Raw genomic sequence first — 26,104 nt, forward strand, 5'->3', positions numbered from 1 at the left:
AGGAGGACATTGGCATTTTCTTCACTGCGAACGCTTTATTGACTTGGATTAATTTACTCTAGATTGTCGCTCTTCTTCCCCTGCCCCACAGTATCTTACTTTCCAAATATGTGAAGAAATGTTCGTATTCAATGATCCTAAAAATCCTATCTACTTTGTTCCAATTATCTTATCGTGAGTCGACCTCCATCTTTGTTTTTACTCAATTACTGATAAGTAAACAAACCAAGCATCTTCCGTCTCCGTGAGACATAAGAATAGCGCGTTGCGAAACGCCTATCTTATCTTGGAAAATACCCTAATTTTCAAGATACCTTCCCTGATGCCGTAATCTCGCCTTGATTCAATCCTCTCCGTACACGGTGATAACCCGATAAGAATTGGTCCATTTCTTTCGCGCTTACGAAATCCGTGCGCCCGAGTCACGTCAATGAGAACTCCCATTCCGGAGTTGGCGACGTAAGGCATTGGGATCTCCGGAGATTTTTATCGGACGATGGGATCGAGAGCGCATCGACGACTATCACGAGATCCGCTGGTTTCCGATGGCGTCATGGTTCATTCGTTTTGTGGTTGCCGTGGCACGGGCCGAGCCCAAGCCTCTCCGTCATTGAGTCTGCCACAATCCCCTCACGCGTTAGATCTCCTTTTTTAAGTAACCTTTACAGTGAAATAAGGACAATTTGCACTTTTCCACAGTTTATTTAACGTACGACGCGTTTCAACTCACAGAGTCATCATCAGGTACAAGACAAACTAAATAGTAAGGAGACCTTATTTATAGATAGATAGATAGATAGATAGATAGCGGTCTTTATTTGGGCGAAATTGAGACCAAATGGTCCCTTCTTCCATTTAACCCATCGTCATATACATATTATATTAGCCATTTAAACTTACAGTTACATTCAAATCTAAACATAAACACATAGAGATAGACATAAATTCATTAATCCAAATTTGCACATCGAAAAGAAAAAAGTATATACATATATATAGACACACACATACACATACATACACATACACACACATATATACCTATATGCATTCACATACATACACATATACATACATATCCACACACACACATACATATACACACATAAAACATACATACATGCATTCATACACATGCATAAATACATACATAAGTACGCACATACACACCCATACATACATACATATACATATATAAATTAAGAATACTCCTTCAAATACTCAAATTAAATGACAGTGAAGATTGAGTACAATAACAATGAGGAAAGTCCAAGCAAAGAATGAGGTTTGTGGGAAAAGCTAGGGAGAGCGTGGCATTGCTCAACTAGTAAAAACCCACGCAGGAAAAACACCCACGAAGAGAAGGGAAGTGGGAAAAACCTGCGGAAACCCTATTAATTAGAGGAAAGATACATGTACATTGTAACAATCATTTTTACAGAGTATACATATTATTAAGTTACTGAAATTGAAATGGAGAAATTAAATACATTGACAACACATGCGGAGTAATGAGAAGCGTGATGTTTCTAAAAATAATTACGCAAACTCCTACCGCTTGAGATGACAAAACAAAAAGCAGGGTAAAAAACAAAGTAGACACAGTGATCTGTATAACAGCTGAGTGGAATGACGGAGGGATACTGGTTAAGTTAAGTACCTGAGGAAAATGAACTTGTGAAGTGCTCTTCTAAATGTTGTTGTTGATGAAGAGTTCTTTATGTCATCTGGGAGAGAGTTCCACAGACGGCATGCTGTAACAAGAAAAGATTTGTGATAGATTTCCGTGCGATGGTGTGGGACAAGAAGTTTGTTATTACCCCTGGTATTTCTGTTGTGGATTGAGTTGATGAAGAGGAAGTTTTTGTATAGATAATTAGGGGTGTGCTTTGAAAGTATTCCGTAGAGAAGTGAAAGAATATGTAAATGCCTGCGGCCTTCTAGCTTTAACCAGGATATTCTATTAAATGAGTCGGAAATATGATCGTACTTCCTAAGATCACATATGAACCGCACACAGGAATTATGGGTCTTCTGGAGTTTGGTTTTTAGTTCGCCTGAAAGGTCTTGGTATACTACATCACAGTAATCAAAGTGGGGTATGAGAAGAGTGGACACAAGAAGCATCTTTAAGGAGGGGGGAGCAATGTGCTTTAACCTTTTCAGTGAATGCAGGGATGAGTTAATTTTTCTGCAGATAGCAATTGCATGATCAGTCCAAGATAATGTTTCATTTATGGTTAAGCCTAAATTATTTACTGTCCTTAGGTATGGTATGATAGATCCTTGCAATTTTAGTGGTGGTAGTTTATCAATACTTATTTTAGAATGTATTTTATGGTATCCAATTATGATGGACTGACTTTTGATTGGGTTTATTTTCAATAAATTTTTTATTCCCCATAGTGACAAAGCAGCCAGATCTGCATTAATTTCGTTTATAATTGTAGGTAGGTCTTGAAGGCGGGAATGGTGATATATTTGTAAATCATCGGCATAAAGGTGATGATTGCAATTTAAAATGCATTTACTAATATCGTTTATATACAGGGAAAAAAGCAAAGGTCCAAGAATGGATCCTTGTGGAACACCCCTGTGTATTTGAAGCCAGTTAGAGGATGAATTAGGTGTAGTGACACTTTGGAATCGGTTACTTAGGTATGAGCGAATCCACAGTAAAGACGAGGAAGAAAAATTCAGGTTTTGAAGTTTTGCTAAGAGAATATCTTTGTCAATAGAGTCGAAGGCTTTGGTAAAGTCTAGGAGAGTCATTATTGTCACCTCTTTGCGATCCATGGATAGTCGGATGTCATCTGTTATTTTAAGGAGAGCGGTAGCTGTGCTGTGAGAGGACCGAAAGCCAGATTGTAGAGGATCAAGTAAGTTATTTTCATTCAGAAACTTTGAAATTTGTTCGTGAATGAGTCTCTCGAATGCTTTTGATAAAGGAGGCAAGATGCTGATTGGTCTGTATTCAGCAATGTTAGTGGGTGTGGATTTTTTGGGGATGGGACGGACGAGGGCACGTTTCCAGAGGGAGGGATATGTTTCAGTTAAAATAGACCAATTAAAGATATGAGTTAAAACAGGAAGTACAATGGGAAGTAACTTTTGTATGAGAATAGCTGAAATTCCGTCAGCTCCATCTGAGGAGGACTTGATTTTTTTGAGGGCCTGGAGGACTTCCATTTGTGTGACGGGAGAAATTTTGAATGAGCTTCCAGCAGAAACTGGAGTTGGTTCAGAATTTTGCAAACTGTATATGTATTCATTTTTTGCATTAAAGTCGATTTCCGTCGGTGGGGTTGTGAATAAACGGTTTAGGTCGTCTGGAGAAATGTCAGCAGGTAGGGAGTGTTGATTTTTAGTTTTTCCAACACCAAGGTACTTCAAGCTTTTCCAAATATGTGACGGGGGCTCTTTAGATATTTGGAAGGCATATCTGATTTTGGAATTTCTAATGACTTGTTTAGTTTTGTTACGCAGTTTTTTGTAGATATTGAATACATTTTCGTTTTTATGTTTTTTAAACAGGCTATAGACTGCGTCACGCCTACGCATCAAGTATTTTATTTCATCTGTTATCCAAGGGGAGCGTGGTTTGGACAGTCGGATTTTTCTAAACGGTGCATGTTTGTCTCCTAGATCATTTAAGAACGTATTAAATAGTTCTACTTTTTTATCTATGTCGTTGATGAATTCTATAGACTGCCATGGAATGGTAGCCGCATCGGATACCAGGTATTTGTCATCTATGGACTTGAAATCGCGAGTAAGAATGAATTTCTGCTTAAATTTAGGACATCTAACTGAGTATGTTAAAAATAACACATCATGCATGGATATTCCTGGGGCAGAAAGTTGCCCATATGTTGTGATTTTGTCAGGGTTGGCTGTAATTATTGCATCAAGCCAAGTGGCTGATGAAGATGTATGATGGGTAGGTTCTAGGGGAAGTATACTAAGACCGAGGGATGACATAGAGTTAGTAATTGTTTTAGAGTCATGAGTTGAGGAAAGAAAGTTGGCATTGAAGTCACCAGTAATAATAACATGGTCATAGTTCGGAATGAGGGAAGATAATGCTTCTTCCAAGTCGGAAAAATAACCTATCTTGGGTGGGCGGTAAACTATGCCTAAAAGAATTTTTTGTAGGTTGAAGGTTATCTCTAAGAATGCAAACTCGGGTCTTTTGCAGTAAACGGAAGAACTTTTTGATATAATTTTGAATGAGAGATCTTTTCTCACGTAGACACCTACGCCTCCACCACCCTTGCCGATACGATCATGTCGATAGAAGTTGTAGCCAGGAATGTCGATGGATGAGGTAGGCATATGAGGCTTAAGCCAAGTCTCAGCGATGGAAATTGCATGAACGTCGTTGTCAGATTTATATGTACAGAAGATGTGGTTGGGGAGGGAGAGTCGTGTAGGGGAGAGGAGGAGGGGGGGAGGAGAGGCGGAGAGGTTATAAAGAGCGAAAAATGGGGGGTTAATGACAGGAAAAACCGCAAAGTGGGGGACAAGGGGCTGGAGTATCGGGAGCGGGTTGTTGTATAGCAGGGGGTTAAAGGCTTAAGGACATAGGGAAGGAATTATCAGTAGGAGATAGTGGGGGGGGGGGGAAGATGGGTTAAACAGGTAACTTTCTGGGAAGCAGAGCCCACTGCTGGTTTTAGTGGAAGGGATGAGCCACGTGCTGCGAGGGGGGGAAGGGGGGGGAATGCACTAGTTCCATTTCCAAAATTTGCCCTCTTAGGCCCGCTAAAGACAATACAAAAAAGTGGTGTAAATTATTATTTGTTGGTCCCCTCACGGACAAATTAGCCAGACGTTTCCCCAAAGATACATATAACATTTCCCTTTACAACCCCTCCACACTAGGGAGGATATTATGCAGAAATAAAGACAAGTTGGACCCCCTCCTTCAATCCGGTGTGTACAAAGTGAAATGTGATTCCTGTGAAAAGTGCTACATAGGCCAGACTGGGAGAGGTTTCATCACGAGAGTGAAAGAACATAAGAGATGCTGTACATCAGGGGATGAAACGTCTCTCCTAGCCAAACATCTAATAAGGACATCACATGAGTGCAAGTTTGTTCCGGAAATCCTCCACCTGGAGAATAAGGGGATGAAACTGGACACATTGGAACAATTGGAAATACTGCAGGAGGACCACAATGTTCTCCTAAATGAACAAATTTTTGTGAACCATTCACCCCTCCTCAAGATCCCTTTCACGATTAATAAACTCAAGAATCAAAATCCTACTGCCCCTCCTTTCATGACTTCACCCTCCTACCTTCTCCTCTCTCCCCCCCCCTGTCAGGGTCTCCCACTGCCCACTACCACCGGTCATCATATTTTCCAAGATTAACTAGTGCATTCCCCCCCCCTTCCCCCCTTCGCAGCACGTGGCTCATCCCTTCCACTAAAACCAGCAGTGGGCTCTGCTTCCCAGAAAGTTACCTGTTTAACCCATCTTCCCCCCCCCCCACTATCTCCTACTGATAATTCCTTCCCTATGTCCTTAAGCCTTTAACCCCCTGCTATACAACAACCCGCTCCCGATACTCCAGCCCCTTGTCCCCCACTTTGCGGTTTTTCCTGTCATTAACCCCCCATTTTTCGCTCTTTATAACCTCTCCGCCTCTCCTCCCCCCCCTCCTCCTCTCCCCTACACGACTCTCCCTCCCCAACCACATCTTCTGTACATATAAATAAGGTCTCCTTACTATTTAGTTTGTCTTGTACCTGATGATGACTCTGTGAGTTGAAACGCGTCGTACGTTAAATAAACTGTGGAAAAGTGCAAATTGTCCTTATTTCATTATGATGAACTTCCACGACCTCAAGCCTGAATCTGTTGAACCTAACCTTTACAGATTGGCTAATTTTTCAACTGAAATATATTTCTCAAGTATTCGAAAAAAATATTCACGGGAAGCGAAATCTCCGTGGTCGCGTATCTATTCCCAGTCAAGCTGCCCTGCACTAATCAGGATCTTCTGCAGTGAAATTTTTATTTCCAGTTATCTTCGTCCACGGGTTCTCATTCAGTTAAGAAATAAGTAGACAAAAAATTATTCCGACTGCATTGTAAGCCTCAAAGAGTGAGGGTAATGGATTTAACCTCTCGCGAACTAAACAAGTACGAGCAAAAGCACCATATACTATCGGAATCGGTAATTTCAATCTTATTTACACCTTCCAAAATATAATTGAACCATTTTATTGCTTATAAAAATGGCAATTAAAGTTTATTTTAAAATCGCAGCACTTCGTTGGAAGCCAACGAAGAATTTCATGGAATGCATTGTTTAATACACTCAATTACAGTACAAGTGAATTCGTACAGCGTTTTCGTCAGATGACAAAAACATCAATTATTTATTGATTTGATGTTTTCAAACTCTGAATTCACGATGATCCGCAAAAAGCTTTGCAGATTCCACAGTAATTTATTCAAACGACTGGTTTCGTCGAATAGTCGACATCCTCAGGTCACAGTCTTTTCTGATCAATCTATAATTCATTTTATTAAGAAACCACCGATAATCCGTCATTCTTAGTCGAATAATAAGTCACATTGCATTTCTATTAATGAGCAGAGTGTTCTAAATTACTTACCATATCCAACGAATACACAAAAAGGTTACTTGCCTAAGAGTTAGTCGTAGTTGGAAAACGAAAAAGCCAAGGCCGTAAACGTGGCTTTTTTCGTCTCCCATCGTTTAATGACCGTAGGTACGTTCATTTTAAGTTCGCCTAAGTTGTGGTTCTTATTTCATTTACATGCGTAGAAAATCGAAAGCCCATCCGTCTTCTTTCCGGCTCCTCCGCGGAGGGAATCCTCGCCCGCCGTTTGGACTTTTAGACCAGTGCTGAATCCGGCAAGCTTGCAATTCACTCCCCTGTGCTCCAATCAGACACCAGGATAACGGTAATCATTGAATCGAGCAACTTGTGGACCACCACTCATCGTCCAGCGCATCTCTCTTAAATGACGACGGGTTGAAATAATTTGCAATGCCCGATGCTAGTATCGAAGGATTTTCCATTCATTAAAAACCTCGGCTAATTTCAATGTGCTTCAAGATGCAATGTGCAAAATAGCCAATTTGCGCTCCCATTTAAGGGCAGTTAATATCGTCATATTATTTGTATTTTAGACATATTAGAAACACGTCTCGCACAGCTGATCGTCCCAGTCACTCGAACGTTCATGGCTTCATTCTCCCGAAGAGTTGTAACGAGGGCGCGGAGTATATGCTATTCATTTGATTGTATTTTTCGCGATATAAATAGCACGATGTGAATCAACCGCCCTGCCAGTCGACACTTGGAAGCATAATCCACCTCGGCTGATTGAAGGAGAGATGAACTCGGGTGGCATGCGAGGAAGAAGCTTCAAACCGCGAATGCCCTAAATCACTGCTCCCCTCTAGAAAGTTCGATGCATGGATGCGATGCGGTGGACAATGCCTTCGCCGTCTCTGCCACTCGCATTTGGAAGGGACACACACCACTTCAATAGCGAAGAGGGCGACGGACGGCCGCCTTCAGGCAATCGATCGACCCCTAAGAATCAAAAGGTCACACGCGTTTCAACTGTTAGACTCGCAATCATCGAAAGAGAACCGAAATCTCCATTCCCAAAATCTCTTCACTCCTGGATCCTATTTTCTCGATTTGTATCATGTCCTTCTGCATTCTTGCTTCCCAATTTTTAAAATTTTGGGATCGGGTAAAGAGATTAGCTAATCGTTTGCCCCACTAAAATTCCTATATCTTACGCTGGCAAAAAAGGTTTCACTTAGTTTTCACGGAATTTGCAATGTTCTAGAGATTTCCAAGGATAACATTTTAGTTTTATAGGCCATGTGGTAAACCGCAGTGTCTGATTTGACCCGCTGTTCATAACATGTGCGCCCTGAAGGGGGAAGGAAGTGTGTCAGGAAAACAGTGAGGGCATGAAATGAAATGCACTTAGCAATCTCTATTGCTCATTAAAAATTCCGCTGTCTGTGTTACCCTGGTGAACTTATCGGTACATCCTTTATCTAAATCATCCATAGTCGCATAGAACCCGGAAACCCAACGCTAGGGTGTCTGGCAGGAGCCCCATGACGGATCATTTGCATCCCATATTGCTAAATCTCCAAGGATACGTATCTAGAAGCGAAGTAATCAAACTACAGTGTTTAGTTTTATCTGATACGCCGCGGCGTATGTGAAGCGAGGCAATGGTATTTATCACTGCACAATATTGAGAGACTGTCATTGCAGCACCACGGACTCTCAATATGAGGACTTGCTCTTTGCAGCTCTCAAATCTGCATTGCAGCCTGCCAATCTCTTCATTCCCTCATGACTCATCCATTTTACTTTCACCATTCTTCGGAAGCACCAAGTTTCGCTGGCCGCCATACTTTCTTTCTATACAAGTAGATACCGTACGTAACTTTTCACGCATCCCTTCCTCATGTCCACTCCGTACGTACTGTTAGCCATTAGTAGTGGCTCCTGCTGAAAGGAGAGCCTCGTTGGCCATTCCCATTCTACTTCCATCTTGCTTCTTTCATCGCCAGAGATCCTGTGGCTAAGGAGCATAACTCCTCCACTTGTCCACGGGCGGGTCCAGGTAAAGGGAAAAGGCACGCACGATGCCATTGCAGCAATGAGATAACTTATCGAGAGGAATAGAGAATACAATCAGGATGTGTTGATCTATTTTGTTGACAACGAAAAGGCGTTTGATAGAGTGAATTGGGAAAAACTAATGAGTATATTGCAGAAAATAGGAATAGATCGGAGGGAAAGGAGGCTAATCCACAACCTCTACATGTCTCAGACTGCTCAGGTGCGATTGGGGAACGGGAAGTCCGGATGAGCAGTATTAGAGAGTGGTGTAAGGCGGGGTTGCCCATTTTCACCGTTGTTGTTCAACGTATATGTGTAGGAAATGATCAAAGAGGCATGAGAAGAACTGGAGGTAGGAATGAGGGTCAGAAGGAAATTCGTAAAATCAGTTAGGTTTGCTGATGACCAAGCTCTAGTTTGTCAGTTGGCCAAGGGGTTGATAGCATTGCTGACTGAATTGGAAATTCAGTGCGACAGATATGGGATGAGAATCAATATAAATTCTCTTCAATAAGCAGTGACTAAGAAGAAAAAAATAACTGTAGATATTTTCACGGGGTCATTGTTTTACATTTCCCACACATTCCAGTTGTAATGGAATGTGTGGGAAACAATTGGGGCTGTGTATAAGCTGTATACCTTATTCGTATGCTCAGAATATGAAATTAGCCGGAAATTGTATTAATTGTATTAAATATCCAATTTTATTAAAATTGAAAATTCAGGGAAATAGATAAGGGGTGAGAATCAACATAAGTAAAACAAAGGTTATGCGGTTTTCAAGAAAAAGGAAAGCGAGGCTGTACATTAAAATAGGAGGGCATAAACTAGAGCAGGTGGAACAGTTTACGTATCTTGGGAGTAAAATAAAAGAGTTTTTGGCGTCACTTGGTGAAAAATCTTCATATTGAAATTGAAAATAAATAACTTGGCTTTTCCTCATAGAAATTTTTTATTTAAGACCTAGGTTTCGTAATGACATCGTCTGGTTTCCAGAGGATTTTATACCATAACGAAACCTAGGTCGTAAATAAAAAATGCTATGTGGAAAAGCGAAATTGTTATTTACAATTTCAATATCTCGGAAGTGTTTTGGACCAACATGGTCAAAGTAGCAGGGATGTTAGGAGAAGAATTTCGTAAGGCAAAAAAGCTTTCACAAGGAGGAGGGAGTTGATGACAGGGACGTTGAGTAAGGATGTTAAGAAAAGGCTCGTCCGAACTTTGATATGGAGTGTAGTTCTGAACGACTCAGAAACATGGTCACTGAAGCAGGAGGATAGACGTAGATTGGAGGCTTTTGAAATGTGGGTGTGGAGCAAATCCCATCGAAGACTACTATTTCTTTGCGACTTGATAAGAAGTCTCTGATCCAATTAATTATTTTCTCATTGATACCAAAGTATTTAGGTTTGTCTAACAATATATTTTGCGTGGTACAATGTATTCGGACGAAATGGTAAAATTTAAGGCGACATTTCAGCGCAGTATTTTCGGTTGCAATATTCATACACTCTCGTCTCCATGTAAAGCACGGGCGTTGTGGCGCCAGCTAGAGGGTGAGTGAGAGATGCTGGAGTGATGGAGGGCATCAGTATGTTGCTGGCGCTTCACTCGGGAGTGCACGGGGGATTGATTCCCACTCGGCCGCCCGCTAATCACTGGTGCACTCCCATCGTCGTCAGTCGCGCAACGCGAGCACAGCGCCTCTCAACGGTCGATTAATGATAAATGAATTTGTTTCCTATCTGAGAGCGCGGCCACTCCCTCAACGGGAGAGACGGTGTGAATTGATCCGATGGAGCGACTCACTTTTCCAATTCGCCGCCGGATCTCGACAAATTTCGGGGATGGGTTACTCCGCAACGATTGCAGTTTAATCCGTCAATCTAAAATGCACGAATAAATAATATCGCCGGAAGGAACTTGACGAAGCGGGAGTTGACCGTAACACAAGGTCGTCTCGAGGGGAAGAGAGGTGCGGACGAGAGTCCTCGCATTGAGCCACGGATGCGATAACCGGCTTCACGCACTCTGAGAGGTCCCAGCAAGGAAGGACACACATTAGATAACGGAGGCACAGCCTGAGGAATTCGGGAAGCGTCAATCGCCTCTGTGTCAAAGCACTCACTGCTTTTGACAAAAAACTAAGGAATCCACAGTTGAGGCGGTGGGCAGAGCCCGGAGGGTCTGGGTGCGAATTCCGGCTGATGCCTTCATGAAACCACATCGAAACGCATTCGGCGTAACTTTATGGGCATAGCGACTTCGTAGAAAAACCAAAAAGATGAAGAGGGGAAGGAACTGGCTCTCTCTGGTTTCACCTCGAAACCAATATCCGGGTAATTAGCCCGCTAGATTATTAACATAGGCATGCCTCAGCAATGGGTAGTGAGCTCGACGCAACCTCCAGCTGCCCAATGTGGAAGTAGCGTAACGTGATTTTTCGTCATAACATATTCGTCAATCTTTGTTGTTTATCGCAACCGAAATATTTTTGATTATTTCCTCTAAATACGAAAACTACACCCAGTCGATTGGTAAAACAAATACCAAAGTCTTGATAAATTCGATATTTTCAGGTTTAACTTTGTGGAAATCCATTATCACCGGAGTAAAAAAATCACAATGTATCTTTCCACCAAATACCTGAGGGTGGCTCCGATGCGTTGAAACTAGTCGTACCTTATTAAAAATTTGATGGAAAGATAGCGTTTGTTTTACTTCAGTGACTAACGCCTTCATTAGAAAAGCATGGCTCTTATGTCCCTGAGGATTCTCCAGACGACGTGGCCCATCGTCCCGCAGGTCGGAGCGACTCGGGTTCACGGCATCGGTCCAATCGTGGCGAGCGTAGGCGTCGCCCTCGTTGTCGCACTTGTCTTCCGCGTGACGCAAGGCGAGCGCGCTCCAGACACGCGGATCGCAGGCCCCGAGATAAAAAGCCCACGGACGCGTAACCATTGATATGCAGGCCCAAACACGCCCACGGCGCCATGTGGGCAACAATGTGGGGGGGAGGGACCCCCGGGGTGGTCCCCCCCTCCCACCCCGGGCGAGGAGGCACCCTCGAGGACTTGCAGAACAGCCCAGAACAGGCATGCAGCTCCCAATGCAGGGCCCAAAAAAAGCCCAAGCCGACAATGGCACTATAGTGCATCGGGAAACACTTAGCACATTAAATGAAAAGTTTATTTAAAGATATAATCAAGCGAACTTAATTTTAGAAGTACTTATTGCAATTCTAGCCGCCTCCCCGATTCCTATGATATGACGACGATTTCTGAAATGCCAAAAACACTACTGAAAAGACAATTAATACTGAAGAGATATATTTTTAAAGTGAGTATATTAGGATTACGTCAATGGCAATGCGATTGGCGACAACTACTTTAGATGCCAGATGTTTGCATTGGAATGTCAGCGAAAAGGAATGCGCCCATCGAAGCAAGTACTCGTATAATACAAATATTAAGCTCATCTATATCCAGCAAAAACATTTATTAGGTAGCGGAGGTTCTTGCGTCATAGAACACATAAAATTCTTTCAAATGTCAAGTAATCAGCTTAATTTGAAAACTCCATGAAATACAATTCAAATCCAAAGCTTCGTCTTTCGTGACAGTTTTGTTTGTGTGCTGACCCATTCCGATTCGTAATCTTATGTTTGTTATTTTTTAATCGTGAAGTCTCTTGTTTCCTATTATAATAGCACCGGGTTGAAACGAATGAATTGTAGTCCAAATAATGTCCATACAGCGCCTCAATACAATCACTGCTAGTTTTACAACCCTTGTCTTCAGGTCTATTTCCTCCTTCTCCTAGAACGACTTCTGCGGCAATGCAACGTGAATGTAATCTCGACAGTTCTGATGCACAGTTGAAAAGCATGTTCACTATTAAATATTACTTATCCCTAATTTATTTATTTAACTGAATCTTGAAAGGTTAGTTAGGATACAATGTACAAATCTTAACCGTCTTATTTTGGGTTTTCACACTAGACAGCCTCGCTCACTATAGCGAGCCCGCAAGCCCCAACGTGGGTTTTGCCGTAAAATGTCATCGAGGCACGGCGCGCGATTTCATGGCATTCCTGTTGACGTAACGTTATAGTTTATTTTCGGATTGTTCAAATATTTCGTCGCAGTTTTTATTGCTAACTTTTATTCCAGTGGTCTCTCGGGTATGGGCAGTTTTTGATTACCCCCTACTCTGCATATTACAGCACTCCCAACTCCTAACCGACATTGCACAAAATATCTTCAAATGCCATATTTGACCGTATGATGATGGCTCGCTCTCTCCATTCCACCTCCCTCCATTCCGCCGCCTCTCTCCGTACCCCCGCCTCCCTCCACCCGCTCCCCTGCGACGCCGACATCCCGCGGCCAATCAATGCCCTTCCTCCTCTCGCCGCGCCGCCACACCCCCCCAAGAGCTTTCTCCTCGTGCCACTCATGCCTGGAACTTCAGCGTTTCTTTTCTTTCGGCCCAATGTATCTGGCAATATTCATTCTGATTGATGAATTTAATTAAAACTAATGAAGTAATAAAGACAATTAATTGAATTAAACTTAAAAAAGTGCGTAGTGATGAAGTTTTGGAAAAAGACCCATTCTCTCCAGAGCACTCACTGCATCATGAATACCGAAATCCAAGTGTAGACTCCATAAAATACTCGGGCGTTGCCCTCTTTTCTCCGGGCTTAATCATATATATACGGAGAACATGTGGACACGCTGACAAAAAATTAGGATTTGATAGAAGAGGACTGGGTAAATGTGATGAAAAGGTCAAAGAGCAATTCTATCCTTCGCTGGTTAGGCCTCATTTAGAATATGCTGCGTTTAGTATATGGGATCCTCCACGAAGTTGGATCGATTGCCGAATTGTATCGCGTGCAGCATAAATGAGCTAGATTTGTGAAACGTGGTTATTATAAACTTAGTAGCGTACCCAAAATATAAGAGCAGCTAGGCTGAGAATCACTCAATGGAGCGAGGGTTAAATTACAGATTAAATCTCTTGAATAAATTGGAAGGATGTCTCTTTAGCAGTGATGTTGAAAATGTATTATTACCCCCATCGTGCTACGGTAGGAGAGATCATGCCAATAAATTTAGAGAGATTAAGTGTAGAACAGCTAGATTTAAGGTGTCATTTTTTCCACAAACGATAAGGGATCAGAATAACATTGTCCGACCGCGCAAAGGGAGGACCGCGTTTTGAGTCAAAGGTGGTTGGTGTGTGATGCCACACACCCGAGTGGAGGCTTGCAGGGTACCATGTATGTGAAAGAATGCATGATCTGATTCCCATATCTAATGCATCGCGTTCAAGAGAATTCTCTCTTGAAAATAATATTTATGGCCTTAATTTCATCGCTGGTGAGGTTTGGAGTCACCCATGTATTTCATATTTAAGGCAACAGGGTTGATGAGGGTGGTCATGTGTGACAAACGAAAAGATTTTTATCATTACTGGCGTTCTACCGTTGAAGGCAGGGAGGGATGGACATGTCGTAGACTGAGCATCGCTACATTTCTTAACTTCGTCCAACAAGAACTCCGTTAACTGCCTCTCCAACCACAAAAAGTCCGTCTTCATCTCCGTGTACTTCCTTCCCTCATCCCGTCCAACATCCCTTTCCCCTGTTCTAGCCCTTCCCTCGTTTGCCTAACATTCTCTTCTCTATTACAGCATTAAACATCCCACTTCCGATCAATACGCCCTTCATCCATTTTTCCTGCCTCCATAGGATTTCTCCCAACAAACCCCTCTCATCCCCCTTCACAATGCCTAGCACTTCCTCATTTGTTTCCCTTTCGGTCCATTTCACCTTCTGCATCCTTCTCCACACCCATATTCCAAAAGCCTCCAATCTACGCCTCCTATCCTTCTGCTTCAATGACCACGTTTCCGCGCCGTACATAGTCTACTACGCTTCATATAAAAGTTTTTACGAGTATTTTCGTGTAGCATCCCACTCAACCCTCCTGTTATAAACATAATATTTTGATATTAATTTTAACTTTTATTTTTATTCGAAATTACAAAATAACAGTTCACTGATGCAGATCCTATGAAAAAACGAACCAAGCAATATTTTTGCCCCGAGGTCCTGCAAAACCCGAGGCACCTGAATTAAGGCCGTAAATGTGAAAATATTGCACTCTTAAAGAATTTAAGGAAAAAAATGGTTTTTAACGAATATGTAAAATAGCATTTGTTGTAAAATGTCTAAAACATCAAGGCATATTGCATAAAGTGTAACTAAATATAAAAGCATTATAAACTCGTCAAGTTTCTGAAACCCTCTGACGATCCAAGGAAGCTCAAATGTAGTCGGAAAGTGGCCATATCTAAATTTAGGGTATTGTATTTTTCGTATTATCAATCCTTAATTAATATTATTGGCCTTTCAACTTTTGTGGGACTCCAATTATCTATTCCGCTGTAAATAATAAAAATAATCTAAAGGTCTGTCGTCTGAACTCTCCGTAGTTCCTCTCTATACCCTTTCCATTTCGTCAGAGCTTCTCCTTCTTCGACTAATACTTTGTCCGTTGCATCGCTAGTGATGTAAACGAAATTTCCTTTCTGGCACCCTGACGGTGCGTTCGCATTCCTACATAGTGATTGTCGTTCCGCACTCTCTCTGTAAACTCTCCATATTCTCGAATTTATCTTTCCATTCCGTCACAGGGAGAAAACGCTTTTGAAAAATTAAAAAATATTGAGTGAAATGGAATGCAGTTTGAATATAGTTTTGCAAGTTCGTTGAGGCAAAAGCATAAACGTAGATTGGTGGAGGCTTCAGATACGTGTGTTACGAGGAATGAAAGAGTAAAACGAACCGAAAGGAAAACAGGCGATGGGGTCCTAGGCCCTGGCGGGGTTAGAGAAATCTCTGCTGCTGGGGATATTTCGAGGGAAAGCAGAGGATTGGCAGTGGGATGTCGATGGGGGACGCACCGGGGAAGGGTGGAAGAGGGGGGAAATAGAGATGAATTTGCGGTGACATTAAAGAGAGTAGAAAGCATGAAGGGAAAGAGAATGAGTTATTGCACTACCGAAAATGGGATTTGAAAATATTTTAGCCGAATCATATGCAGGCTAAGGAATGCAGTAGTACATGTACAGCGCCGAGGTCCTTCCAAAAACGAACCCTCATTTGATGAAGACAAGCATGCTTGAAGATTCCCCGCTTCCATCGTGAATGAAGAGCTCTCACGGAGGAACACTCTCCTCTTTCAAATATCCACTATCTTCTCGAAATTAAACCTAGTCATGATTCACAAAATCTAAAAGTGTGTGAAAAATCATTGAAATATATAGTAGAGCAAATTTCCAGCCTACCTTACCAGTGACCTAACATAAATGCAGGCTTTACCAACACATTTAAGAGTCTTCTCTAATATCGACGGTGTACTTGCGAACATTTTAATGCCCTTTAAGTAACTATAAACTAAATGTATTATAAAGCCGCAGATGACTTTTTTCTTTAGCCATATTTATCCCGATACATGCACGCATGTAGCCCGGCAGGAATTCGATCAGTTTTGTGCTCTCAAAATAAACCAGAACACGCGAAAGTTGGTTTGACGCCCAATTTTGATATGATTTTCGTCAAATGACATGTATGAATTTGGCCGTACGATTGCGGTGGTGGCACGTGCAATTCACAGAGTGTGTATGATTCGATGGTTGCCATAGTCCGGACACCCAGCACTTTCCATGGGTTGGGCCAACTTCTGCGGAACTCCACTTCCCCCCTCCCTTCATTCGAAGCCCTTGGCTCGCTTAGGCTTCTTTGCATCACTCGATGCATATATTTTCCCTCCTTACATATTAAGACAACTTTTCCTCACGCATTGTCTACCGAAAGCTCTGGGTGGGCCATGAACCCACGAGAATCTCGTCTGAACGTCAAATGCGCCCGGATTTGCATTCGACTATGCACCCAAAGTGACAAACAAACACACCAAATGGCATTGACCCAGGTGAGCGCTAAGGGGCGCATTCGAATGATCTGCATTCGTATCCGCCAATGTGCTAAACGGATTATGAAGAGTTAATGTCAACAGATAATAGCGGAAGCTGCTGAAACTGAATAGTACTATCAGACTGCAGAATATTGCATGAATATTGCTGCACTTTTAATGCTCGACTCCCCCGAATCTAATCCAACTCTCTCTCTATAATTGCAGCCGATGGCGTTACGTACTCTTTCGGAATATTCTACCTTGAGTTCCTTCATTACTTCAAGGAGGGAAAAGGGAAGACGGCATGGATCGCCTCCATCCTCGTGGGCGTCACCCTCTGCTCAGGTAAGTAAACATTGCCACGGATTCGGCGCATTTTTACACGCCACTCGGAAATATTATGCAGTGTATGTTTTTATCACTTATTTAAGAATCGAGTTCAAGAATTGAACAGATCCATCGTCTGATCAATGACATAAGCACGATAGATCATAATCTAGGTACCTGCTCGGTTTGACATTGACCATTTGCGTCATTACTAAAAAAGGTGCTCCATAAAAGATTAAGTTATAAAAATCACTTCAATTAAATTACAAAACCTACTAGTATTACCCAATTTCGCAGATATTTGAGTGACGTTAACTTGTTGGTTCAGTCCAATTATATTTCAGAATTCACAGTGGGAGATTTTTAAATCGTCAATCCTAGTTGGATTAATCCAAAGATTCACATTTTTTTCCAAAAGAAGAGCATTTGTCACTTCAATTCGAGATTTATTTGGAATAGAGCGAAATTATCCTGTAATGATTTCACTTTTCAATGCGGTAGTATGCACAGGAATTCATTTTGTTCGTTGAGACGCACAAATAAGCGAGGCTCATTGAAACGCCAAAACAAATTCTGGCATGAAAGTGAATGGCAAATGAAATCTCGTATGTGGCTTCTTCATCCTCATCTACCTTTTACTAACAAAGAGGTATCGATCATTTTTCGAGATCACCGTTTACCTCGTAGGGTTTCAAGAAAAAGGAATAATTATTATTTTTCAAGCCTTATAAATGAATATTCCGCTGATGAGTATGTTAACACTTCGTTCAGCGTTTCATTGGGGCCCAATATCAGAAATCAGCGCGGGAGTTGACATTTCGTATTTCAGGGATATATGCATTTAAGCGTCGTTAACAAGGCCAGGAGAGTAATGAGAGAATTTGGTCGAGGATCTTTGGAAGATGAAGGATTTGGAAGTCTCGTCGACAGAGAGCATTGATGTAGCATTACGCGAACGTGACACGAGAGGCGGGCGACATCGCCTGTCGCATTTGCAGGTGTCTTATTCGTTTCGCTCGTAGTTTCTTCCTCCTCAATGGCCTACCCCATCAACGAGTAACCCCGGGCATGCTCCCAAGCGCATATATCCCCCAGAGACCGATAGAAGAACCTCGTGTGGACGATACCTCCATCGTCCGACCGCACTAATTGCTTCCGGGGCGCGATGAGCCTGCGTTCTATTTGTGGCGCGAGGATTTCACTTTCCGCTTCTCACTTGTTCCCACCGAACCTGATGTAACGCCATCTCTGAGAGCTTCAAATAAACCGAATCTTGTTATTTTTTCTCACACCGTCTCGAAAACAGTTTCGTTCGTTTGGCTCACGTTTGGGTTCCGCGTACTAATAAAAGGGACGTTCGATACACGGAGCGAGCACCAAATTTGTCGCGTCTAGTCCGACCCCGCTGTTTACCTGGCGGGAGAGGGCTGGCGAGCCGGCCATGAACCTCCTCCTCTGCCCACGACAGAGCCTCGTCGCGGCGATGAAACATGCCGTCGCACGAGCAGAGAAGAGTGCATCGTAGGGGACTGGGCCCTTTGAAAGTCGTCACTTTTGAGGACCCTCGAGAGCACTTTCGATGCGTCGCAATCACGAGTTGACAAACCAAAAGTTTGATTTCAAACGACTGTCACTTTTCCCACTCTTTTTCTCACTTATTCACAGAACGTGACCTGCGAGAGGAAGTAACTCACGCACTCCGATTTTATGTAGCTCCTTCACGATATCCAGTGCAACGTCTTGGGCTGCAAAATCGGAAATTTCCGACCAAATCGAAATGTCGTTGTATCTTCGGCCGGGGGACGAATCGTCCGTAGGCGTGTTTTTTTCAAAAAGGCATTTTCATTCTTTAATTGATAAAATCATTGATAAGTCGCCACTTATCAACATAGTTCGCAGCACCCACACAAGATGTCATTCGGGCACTTTTCGGTCTCCCGAAATCCATAGGTTGATAAATAACTGCCGTCGTACAACGCCACCCGATTATGATTCACGAACGCCTGCCGCCCCTTGGCTCTCAACCTCACTGGACCCCAAAACGCCAGTGGTGGAGAAAATCCTCGCGATACCCTTGCGCTCTCAAAAATCAATCGATCAATTTGGCCATTTGCCATGCCATGCGACCAATTTGCAAACGCACCTTTTCAGGCTCAGCATGAATTTCAAGGAGAAGTCCGTAGACATTGTGAATTTTGGAAAACGTATAGCACACGGCCTTTTTTGGAACGTCAGATATTATAATAGTAATATGTTTCAAATTCATTACGTCGCTCTTTCAAGAAATAATTTAAGGAGAAAAAGAGAAAAATTGAACGGGAGGAGAATAATGAATTTCGAAGCTTCTAAAGTGCCCTCGTGCAAAGCACGGCGGGAAAAATTTACGATTCTCCGAAATAGCGAAATTCTAAACCTATCCAGGACTGAATATTTTAGAAATCATACAAGGAACTAAAACGTTTAACCCAAACGTTGGAAACCAAGTGAAGAGGCGTGCGTGTTGGATGAGCATTTCCCCTGGCTGGACGGAATGGCGGAGGTCAACGTACACGAAACTGAGAGAATATATCCACGAAAGAGTTCTCCTGAGGACCGACAAAATCGCATGAATTTGCATTACATACGCATGGAAAGACGATGACGAAACCAATCAATCTTTTCGTCGCGATGTGAAGAATCCTCTCCCTCTTGTCGCATCCGAAGTGGAAAGAGCACCGGAATGGAATGAATGCCCGTGGGATCCATCACAGCGCCAAAACATGCACTTCATTCATATTGGCACACATTTATAATAATGATTAGGCAACGGGACGGGGTGCCAGTTAATTGCGTAGGTCTCCGCTTGGCGCCGTCGTCCTCCTTGGGCAAAATGGCGCGCCCCACTCGTTCCTCGAGAGGACCACGGGAAATCTGCGTCCGTGAGTGCCTTGACTCCCTCCGCGGACGCAAGGCACTCCCCCCCCCCCGCTCTTTCGCTCGACAACCCTAGCTTCGTGGGTTTGCATTCGGCGTGGGGTGCAGAAGAGGCACAATCAAGAAGATCAGCCAGGTTCCAAGAGTAGTCTGATAGATGGGGTTGCTCAAATGCAACAGAAGTTGCTTCAGGTGTTCCCAGGGAAGTGTCATCGAACCACTTTTATTCCTAATTTACATTAAAGACATTTACTCAGTGGCAATCAAGAGGAAGCCGCGTTTATTTGCCGACGATGCAGTGGTTTACAGAGATATCCGTAATCCTTAGGATAAATTAAATTTAACATACCATCAGTTGCTGCGCGCTAAGTGAAACTTGGGCTTAACTAACATGACGTGACTCAAAAATCCCAATGAATGCAGTTTTTACTTTACCAATATTTGCATAAAAATATGCGAAGATATCACAGCTATAACGCACTGAAACATGATTGAAACGTTTTTTACCGTATGATTCCAAACTATTTTTTTATGCTCAAGACATCCTTCGTAATTTTATGCATCGGGGGCAACTTAAAATTATCTGAACATGTTAACGTAAAACCAACGTACCTATGGTCGTGAAACAATGGGAAAAAGAAATATCCAAGGCCGTAAACTTGATTGCCACTGGGTTTTTTTGGGGGGGAAATGAAAATAAGGTGACAAGTTAGAGGAAATCAAAAATCACAAACTCGACCACAAAGATGTGTTTGGGAAAGAGTGACCCTCGTGAACCGATATCACACATAAACAATGCAAAAATAAACGAAAAGGAAACAAAGCTCATAGCCATTCAATCACTCGGGTATGTTGAGGAAAAACAGTGGCCTTCGCTCATTGCAGTCGCACACACTCAGGGTTTGCAAGGATTTCTCCAATCCTAGTGGCCCGTCAATCATACCCAGGAATGAAAAATCAAAACGAAACGACCCACGTTCACGCTCCCAGTCACTAAATCACTCTGGTGTGTTCGGAAACAGTGACTCTTGTGAATCAAACTTATTCGCAAACTCAAGGTTTTCAAGGATTTCTGGTATGCCAGAGAACGTGCCAGTCACACTCGGGAAGGTGGTAGGTTACGGGAATAAGGTATTTCTTCATGTATTTTAGCATTGTTTGTGTGTAATTCACGAGGGTCACTGTTTCCCTAAACACCACCGAGTGAATGAGTTTGTGATTTCCAGTTTAAACTAAATTTTCACGCTGTTTTTATTTATCCCTCGAAACACCCATTGGCAATCAAGTTTACGGCCTCGGTTTATTGAGGATATTTTTCCATAGGATGTGGTATTTCACGATATAATAAGAAACACTGAGGAATGAAACAAGTTATGGATGTTGAAATCATTGCATTTTAAGTAAAATCTAGCAACAGTTTTAAGTCCATTTTCAGCGTTGCTAGGATAATTTATGTATTCTTATGATATCTTAACAAGAAAAAGTGACATATCTAAAGCCGGGCAATCAGGCCTTGAAACCTTTCATTAATGGCCATTAGGTTTAACTTTTTGTGAAATAATTTTCAAAAAGTACTCTGTATTCAGAATGAATAGCATTATTATAGGTAATCCACCGATAAAGGTAGGTTTTGGATGGACACAAAATACTACAAAATTCTCTTGTATCTCCCAAGAAAACACAACCCAAGATCCTACTCTACAATAAATCCCACTTCATCTCCTTATACTTCTTTCCTCCCTTCATTCCGTCCAACATCGCTATCTCTTATTCCTTCCCCTTCCTCGTTTGCCTAACATTCTCCCCTATTATTGTGTTCAACATGCGACTGCCGATCAATATGTTTCTCATGCATTTTCCCTGCCTCCTTTTGATTTTTCCCAACAATCCCCTCTCTTCACCTTCCACCATATTTACCACTTAAAGTCCAATTAACATTTAAATTTTTATTCGTGGTTCATTTACAACATTTGTGTTTTTGAATTTTCTGCTTTTGAATGGCCGTGAAAATGAAAATTTTAAATGTGTCTGTCTTCCGCTATCTCGTGGCGTCATTTACATTTTACCTTTTAAGTTAACTTTTATCAATATTAACTTCTTTATATGCAGAGATTATATTCTGAAGCTCATTACTCATCACTTCATTTATTCCAATGCACTTTATTTATTATTTTATTAGGTAATCTACCGGTTAAGGTAAGTTTTTCGATGGACATAACTACTATTTAAATAATTTGTGACCCCAAGTAAAACACAACATCCTACTCTTCATCAGATCCCTCTTCAGCTCTGATTACTTTCTTCCTCCCTTCATCCCGTCCAACATCCCTATCCTGTTCCTTCCCTTTCCTCGTTTGCCCAACAATCTCCACTCTACCATCTCCACAGTCTTCAACATCCCTCTGCCGGTCAATACCCCCTTCATCCACTTTTCCTGCCTCCATAGGATCTCTCCCAAGAAACCTCTCTCTTCGCCCACTATACCAAGTACTTCCTCATTTGTTTTTTCTCTGCCCATTTCACCTTCTCCATTCTTCTCCACACCCACATTTCAAAAGCCTCCAGTCTACCTCTATCCTCCTGCTTCAATGACCACGTTTCCGCACCGTACATAGCTACGCTCCATATCAAAGTTTTACGAGTCTTTTCTTAACATCCTTACTCAACGTCCCTGTCATCAACTCCCTCCTCCTTGTGAAAGCCTCTTTGCCTGGCGCAATTCTTCTCCCTCCGACCCTACTACTTTGACGGTGTTGGTCCAAAACACTACCGATATACGTAAACTGTTCTACCTACTCCAGTTTTTGCCCTTCTATTTTAATGTTTACCTTAGCCTTTTTCTTTCTAGAAAATCGCATAACCTTTGTTTTATTAATATTGATTCTCATCCCATACCTGTCGCACTGAATTTCCAATTCACTAAGCAATGTCTGCAACCCCTTGGCTGACTGACAAACTAAAGTTTGGTCATCAGCGAACCTAACTGATTTTAAGAATTCCCCGCCCACCTTCATTCCGACCTCCAGTTCTTCCCATACCTCTTTAATCATTTCCTCTGCATACAGGTTGAACAGAAACGTTGATAATGGATAACCCTACCTTACACCTCTTCCTAACACTGCCCATGCGGACTCCCCCTTTCCCACTCGCACCTGAGACATGTACAGGTTGCGGATTAGCCTCCATTCCCTCCAATCTCTTCCTATTTTCTGCAAAATACTCATTAGTTTTTCCCGATTCACTCTATCAAACGCTTTTTCGAAATGTACGAAACAGGCAAAACCTCCTGGTTGTGTTCTATATTACTCTCGATTAATAATCTCGTTACTGCAATGGCATCACGTGTACCTCTCCACTTCCTAAACCCAAACTGATCATCCCCTACGTAATCATTTGCCCTACTCTCTATCCTTTTGTTTATGATCCTGAGGACAACTTTAGCTGCGTGGGATATCAAACTTATTGTCCTGTAGTCCTCACAAGATGTAGCCTTTACCATTTTCGGAATAGGACCTAAAACTGATCTCACAAAGTCTTCCAGCCAGATTCCTTCCTCATAGATACTACGACTCAGCTCATATAGCCTCTTCCTCCTACATTTTCCTAAACATTTCAATAGTTCCGCGGGAATATTATCCACCCCCACGGCCTTATTTAGTTGCATCTCCCTTAATGCCCTTTCTATCTCATCGTCGAGTATGCCTGGACCTAAGCTATTTTCCTCTACGTCATGTTCCTTTTCTATCTCTAACTTTGTTGGTCTATGCTCTTTACTATACAGTTCTTCTATATACTCCTTCCATCTCTCTTGGATCTTTCCTGCTTCAACTATTACCTTACCCGCCTTATCTCTAACTGTTAGCATAGATCTCCGTTTCTTACTTCCTGATAAAGATTTAACTTTGCGGTACAGCGCACCGATTTCACCCTTCCTCTGTAGTCTTTCCATATCCTCGCACTGCGTCTTCCACCATGCTTCTTTTACTTTATTTGTTGCCCGCCGCAAATTGTATAATTCTTTGTACTTCATTTTGCCTAATTCTGTATTGGCATTCTTCCATTTTCTCCGCTTATCCATCTTTGTAATCATCTCATCCGTGATCCATGGTTTCCTAGTCCTTTTAGTGTTAACGTTTCCGATAGTGTCTTTTGCGGCTTTCGATACCCTTTCTTGATCATTTCCCATTTTTCTTCGATAGTACTAATGTCTTTACCATCCTCCATGATTTCCTCCACCGCCTGTTTGTATTCCTTCCTTTTCAAACCATTTAATGCTTCTACATTCCATTTTCTAACTCGCCGCCCCTGCCTTATCTTTTTGAAATGGACGCTACATTTCATAACAACTAAATTATGGTCAGAGTCCGCATCCGCTCCCGGGAAGCTGTGCGAATTTATCACACTGTCCCTAAACCTGTGTCTAACCAGGATATAATCTAGGTGATACCTTTCTGAGTCACCTGCCATTTTTTATGTATAATTGCGTCTTTTGTGGTGTCCAAACCAAGTGTAGGTGATGACTAACCCCTGTCTCCTGCAGAACTCAACTGCTTTCTCTCCGCGGTCATTCCTCGTGCCTAAGCCGTAGTCCCCGACCTCATCACCTTCTCTTCCTTCGCCTACCGTCGCATTCCAATCCCACATCACTATCAAATGTTTCCCTGCGGGAACACACGCGATTATGTCCTCTAACTGATCGTATATCCTAACGACCTCTTCTTTCTGATGGTTACTCGGTGGCATGTATACCTGAATAATAACCAAGTTCGTCGGTTCTGCTTTTATCTCTACTAGTAATAATCTATTCGTTACCTGCTCTATGTTGACTACGCTTCTTCCTACTTTTTCATTTAATACTATGGCAACCCCTCGTTGGCTGTCGTCCCCGCCGCTTTATATTATTCTATACTGATCACTTCAGTAATCTCCGCAATCTTTCCATCTCACCTCGCATAGACCTAAAATATCAATATTTCCCCTTCCCATCTCTTGCTTAACATTCTCCTATTTCCCTGTCCTCACCATTGTCCTAACATCCCACGTTCCTATTCTAACTAATTTGGTCTTCTTCTTCTGCGTCTTCTGTCCTGCTGCTGCCGGTTTTCCCTGGCAAGTGTTTCGTGGGATGACGACCGCGGAAGCCTTGCCTCCCCCGCTTCCGGGCACGACACACGGCCGATTGGGCCGAGCTCCGTAGTTGCCAGGACTCAAAATCTCTGTATTCTCCATCATTTAAATCTTGGGAATTGTAATTGAGGTGGTTTCCCGTTGCCTTCCTCAATATTTTTTTTAACGTGGCATCATCACTTACTGGCCGCCCCACTGGGGTTAGACGCCATTGCAGCCGCCTCATTGAGGAATAGACGCTGCGTGGACTACCTTTCGTCTGGCTCCTAACCTTCGACCTATCTGGCATGGGTGACCCTACCAGGAGCAATTATTATTACTCCCGCCGGCATAGCTCTAGGGGTCATCGGAACGCACAAGCCCTTCCACCACGTCGAAGTTGTAGTCCGGTGAGGGGCACTTTATTTAAGCCCGTGTAATGCAGTTCTCGTGTACATCAGCAGCTTTAATGCCTAGTTACTGGTTATCAACACAATTTCCGATATGAATTCTATCCTCGAAAAATATTTTGTTGGGCTTACAAGCCAAAGTATGGCGTAGGAACTTAACATGACCGAAACTTTCACATATCCACCCACAGCAAACTTTCCAATCAGCTGAGGGTGTCGTTTTATCCTGTGTCGACGAAGGAAGTGTATGACTTATTTTAAGCAATCTATAATTTATATCAAAAGATGCATATTTAATGAAAACGACCCAACATTCGTGGCAGTGAAAATCCTTGGGCCGTACGCACGAGATATGGAAATACTCGATCAGGTAAACGAATCGAGCACATCGTAAATAAAGAGAAAATATGCATTTATCATCGCGAATAACAATAATAATATATTTCTTTATCCTTTTTCATTCCTCTACGTGATGGTTAGCCTTGTGTTTTCAATTTTTATAACGAAGCACCCATTATGGAACTCCGTGCGTTAAGGTCCTTACCTTTGTATCTAAAAAGGAAAAAATCACTATCATTTGTTGTAGCCTGATCTGCAGTTTACCGCCAAAATCACGCAATGGCAATTTTAAATTAAAAATCTCTCCGAGTCGAAACATTTTCAATCTAAAATATATACATATGTGGGGGCAGGTAAAATTTATCCTGAGGGCGCAT

At 42.3% G+C, this 26,104-nt stretch overlaps 1 protein-coding gene across 3 annotated transcripts in view; it reads left to right on the forward strand.

The window, feature by feature from the left end:
- Mct1 (Monocarboxylate transporter 1) overlaps positions 1-26,104 on the forward strand; it is a 120,735-nt gene that overhangs the window by 63,435 nt on the left and 31,196 nt on the right. For all 3 annotated transcript variants that reach the window (XM_071597939.1, XM_071597938.1, XM_071597941.1), the window contains exon 2: positions 16,858-16,977. In XM_071597939.1, coding sequence (XP_071454040.1) covers positions 16,858-16,977 — 120 coding nt within the window. The remainder of the gene's footprint in view (positions 1-16,857; positions 16,978-26,104) is intronic.

The sequence above is a fragment of the Hetaerina americana genome, unplaced genomic scaffold (genome assembly GCF_022747635.1).
Source record: "Hetaerina americana unplaced genomic scaffold, ioHetAmer1.1.p SCAF_9, whole genome shotgun sequence".
NCBI lineage: Eukaryota > Metazoa > Arthropoda > Insecta > Odonata > Calopterygidae > Hetaerina > Hetaerina americana.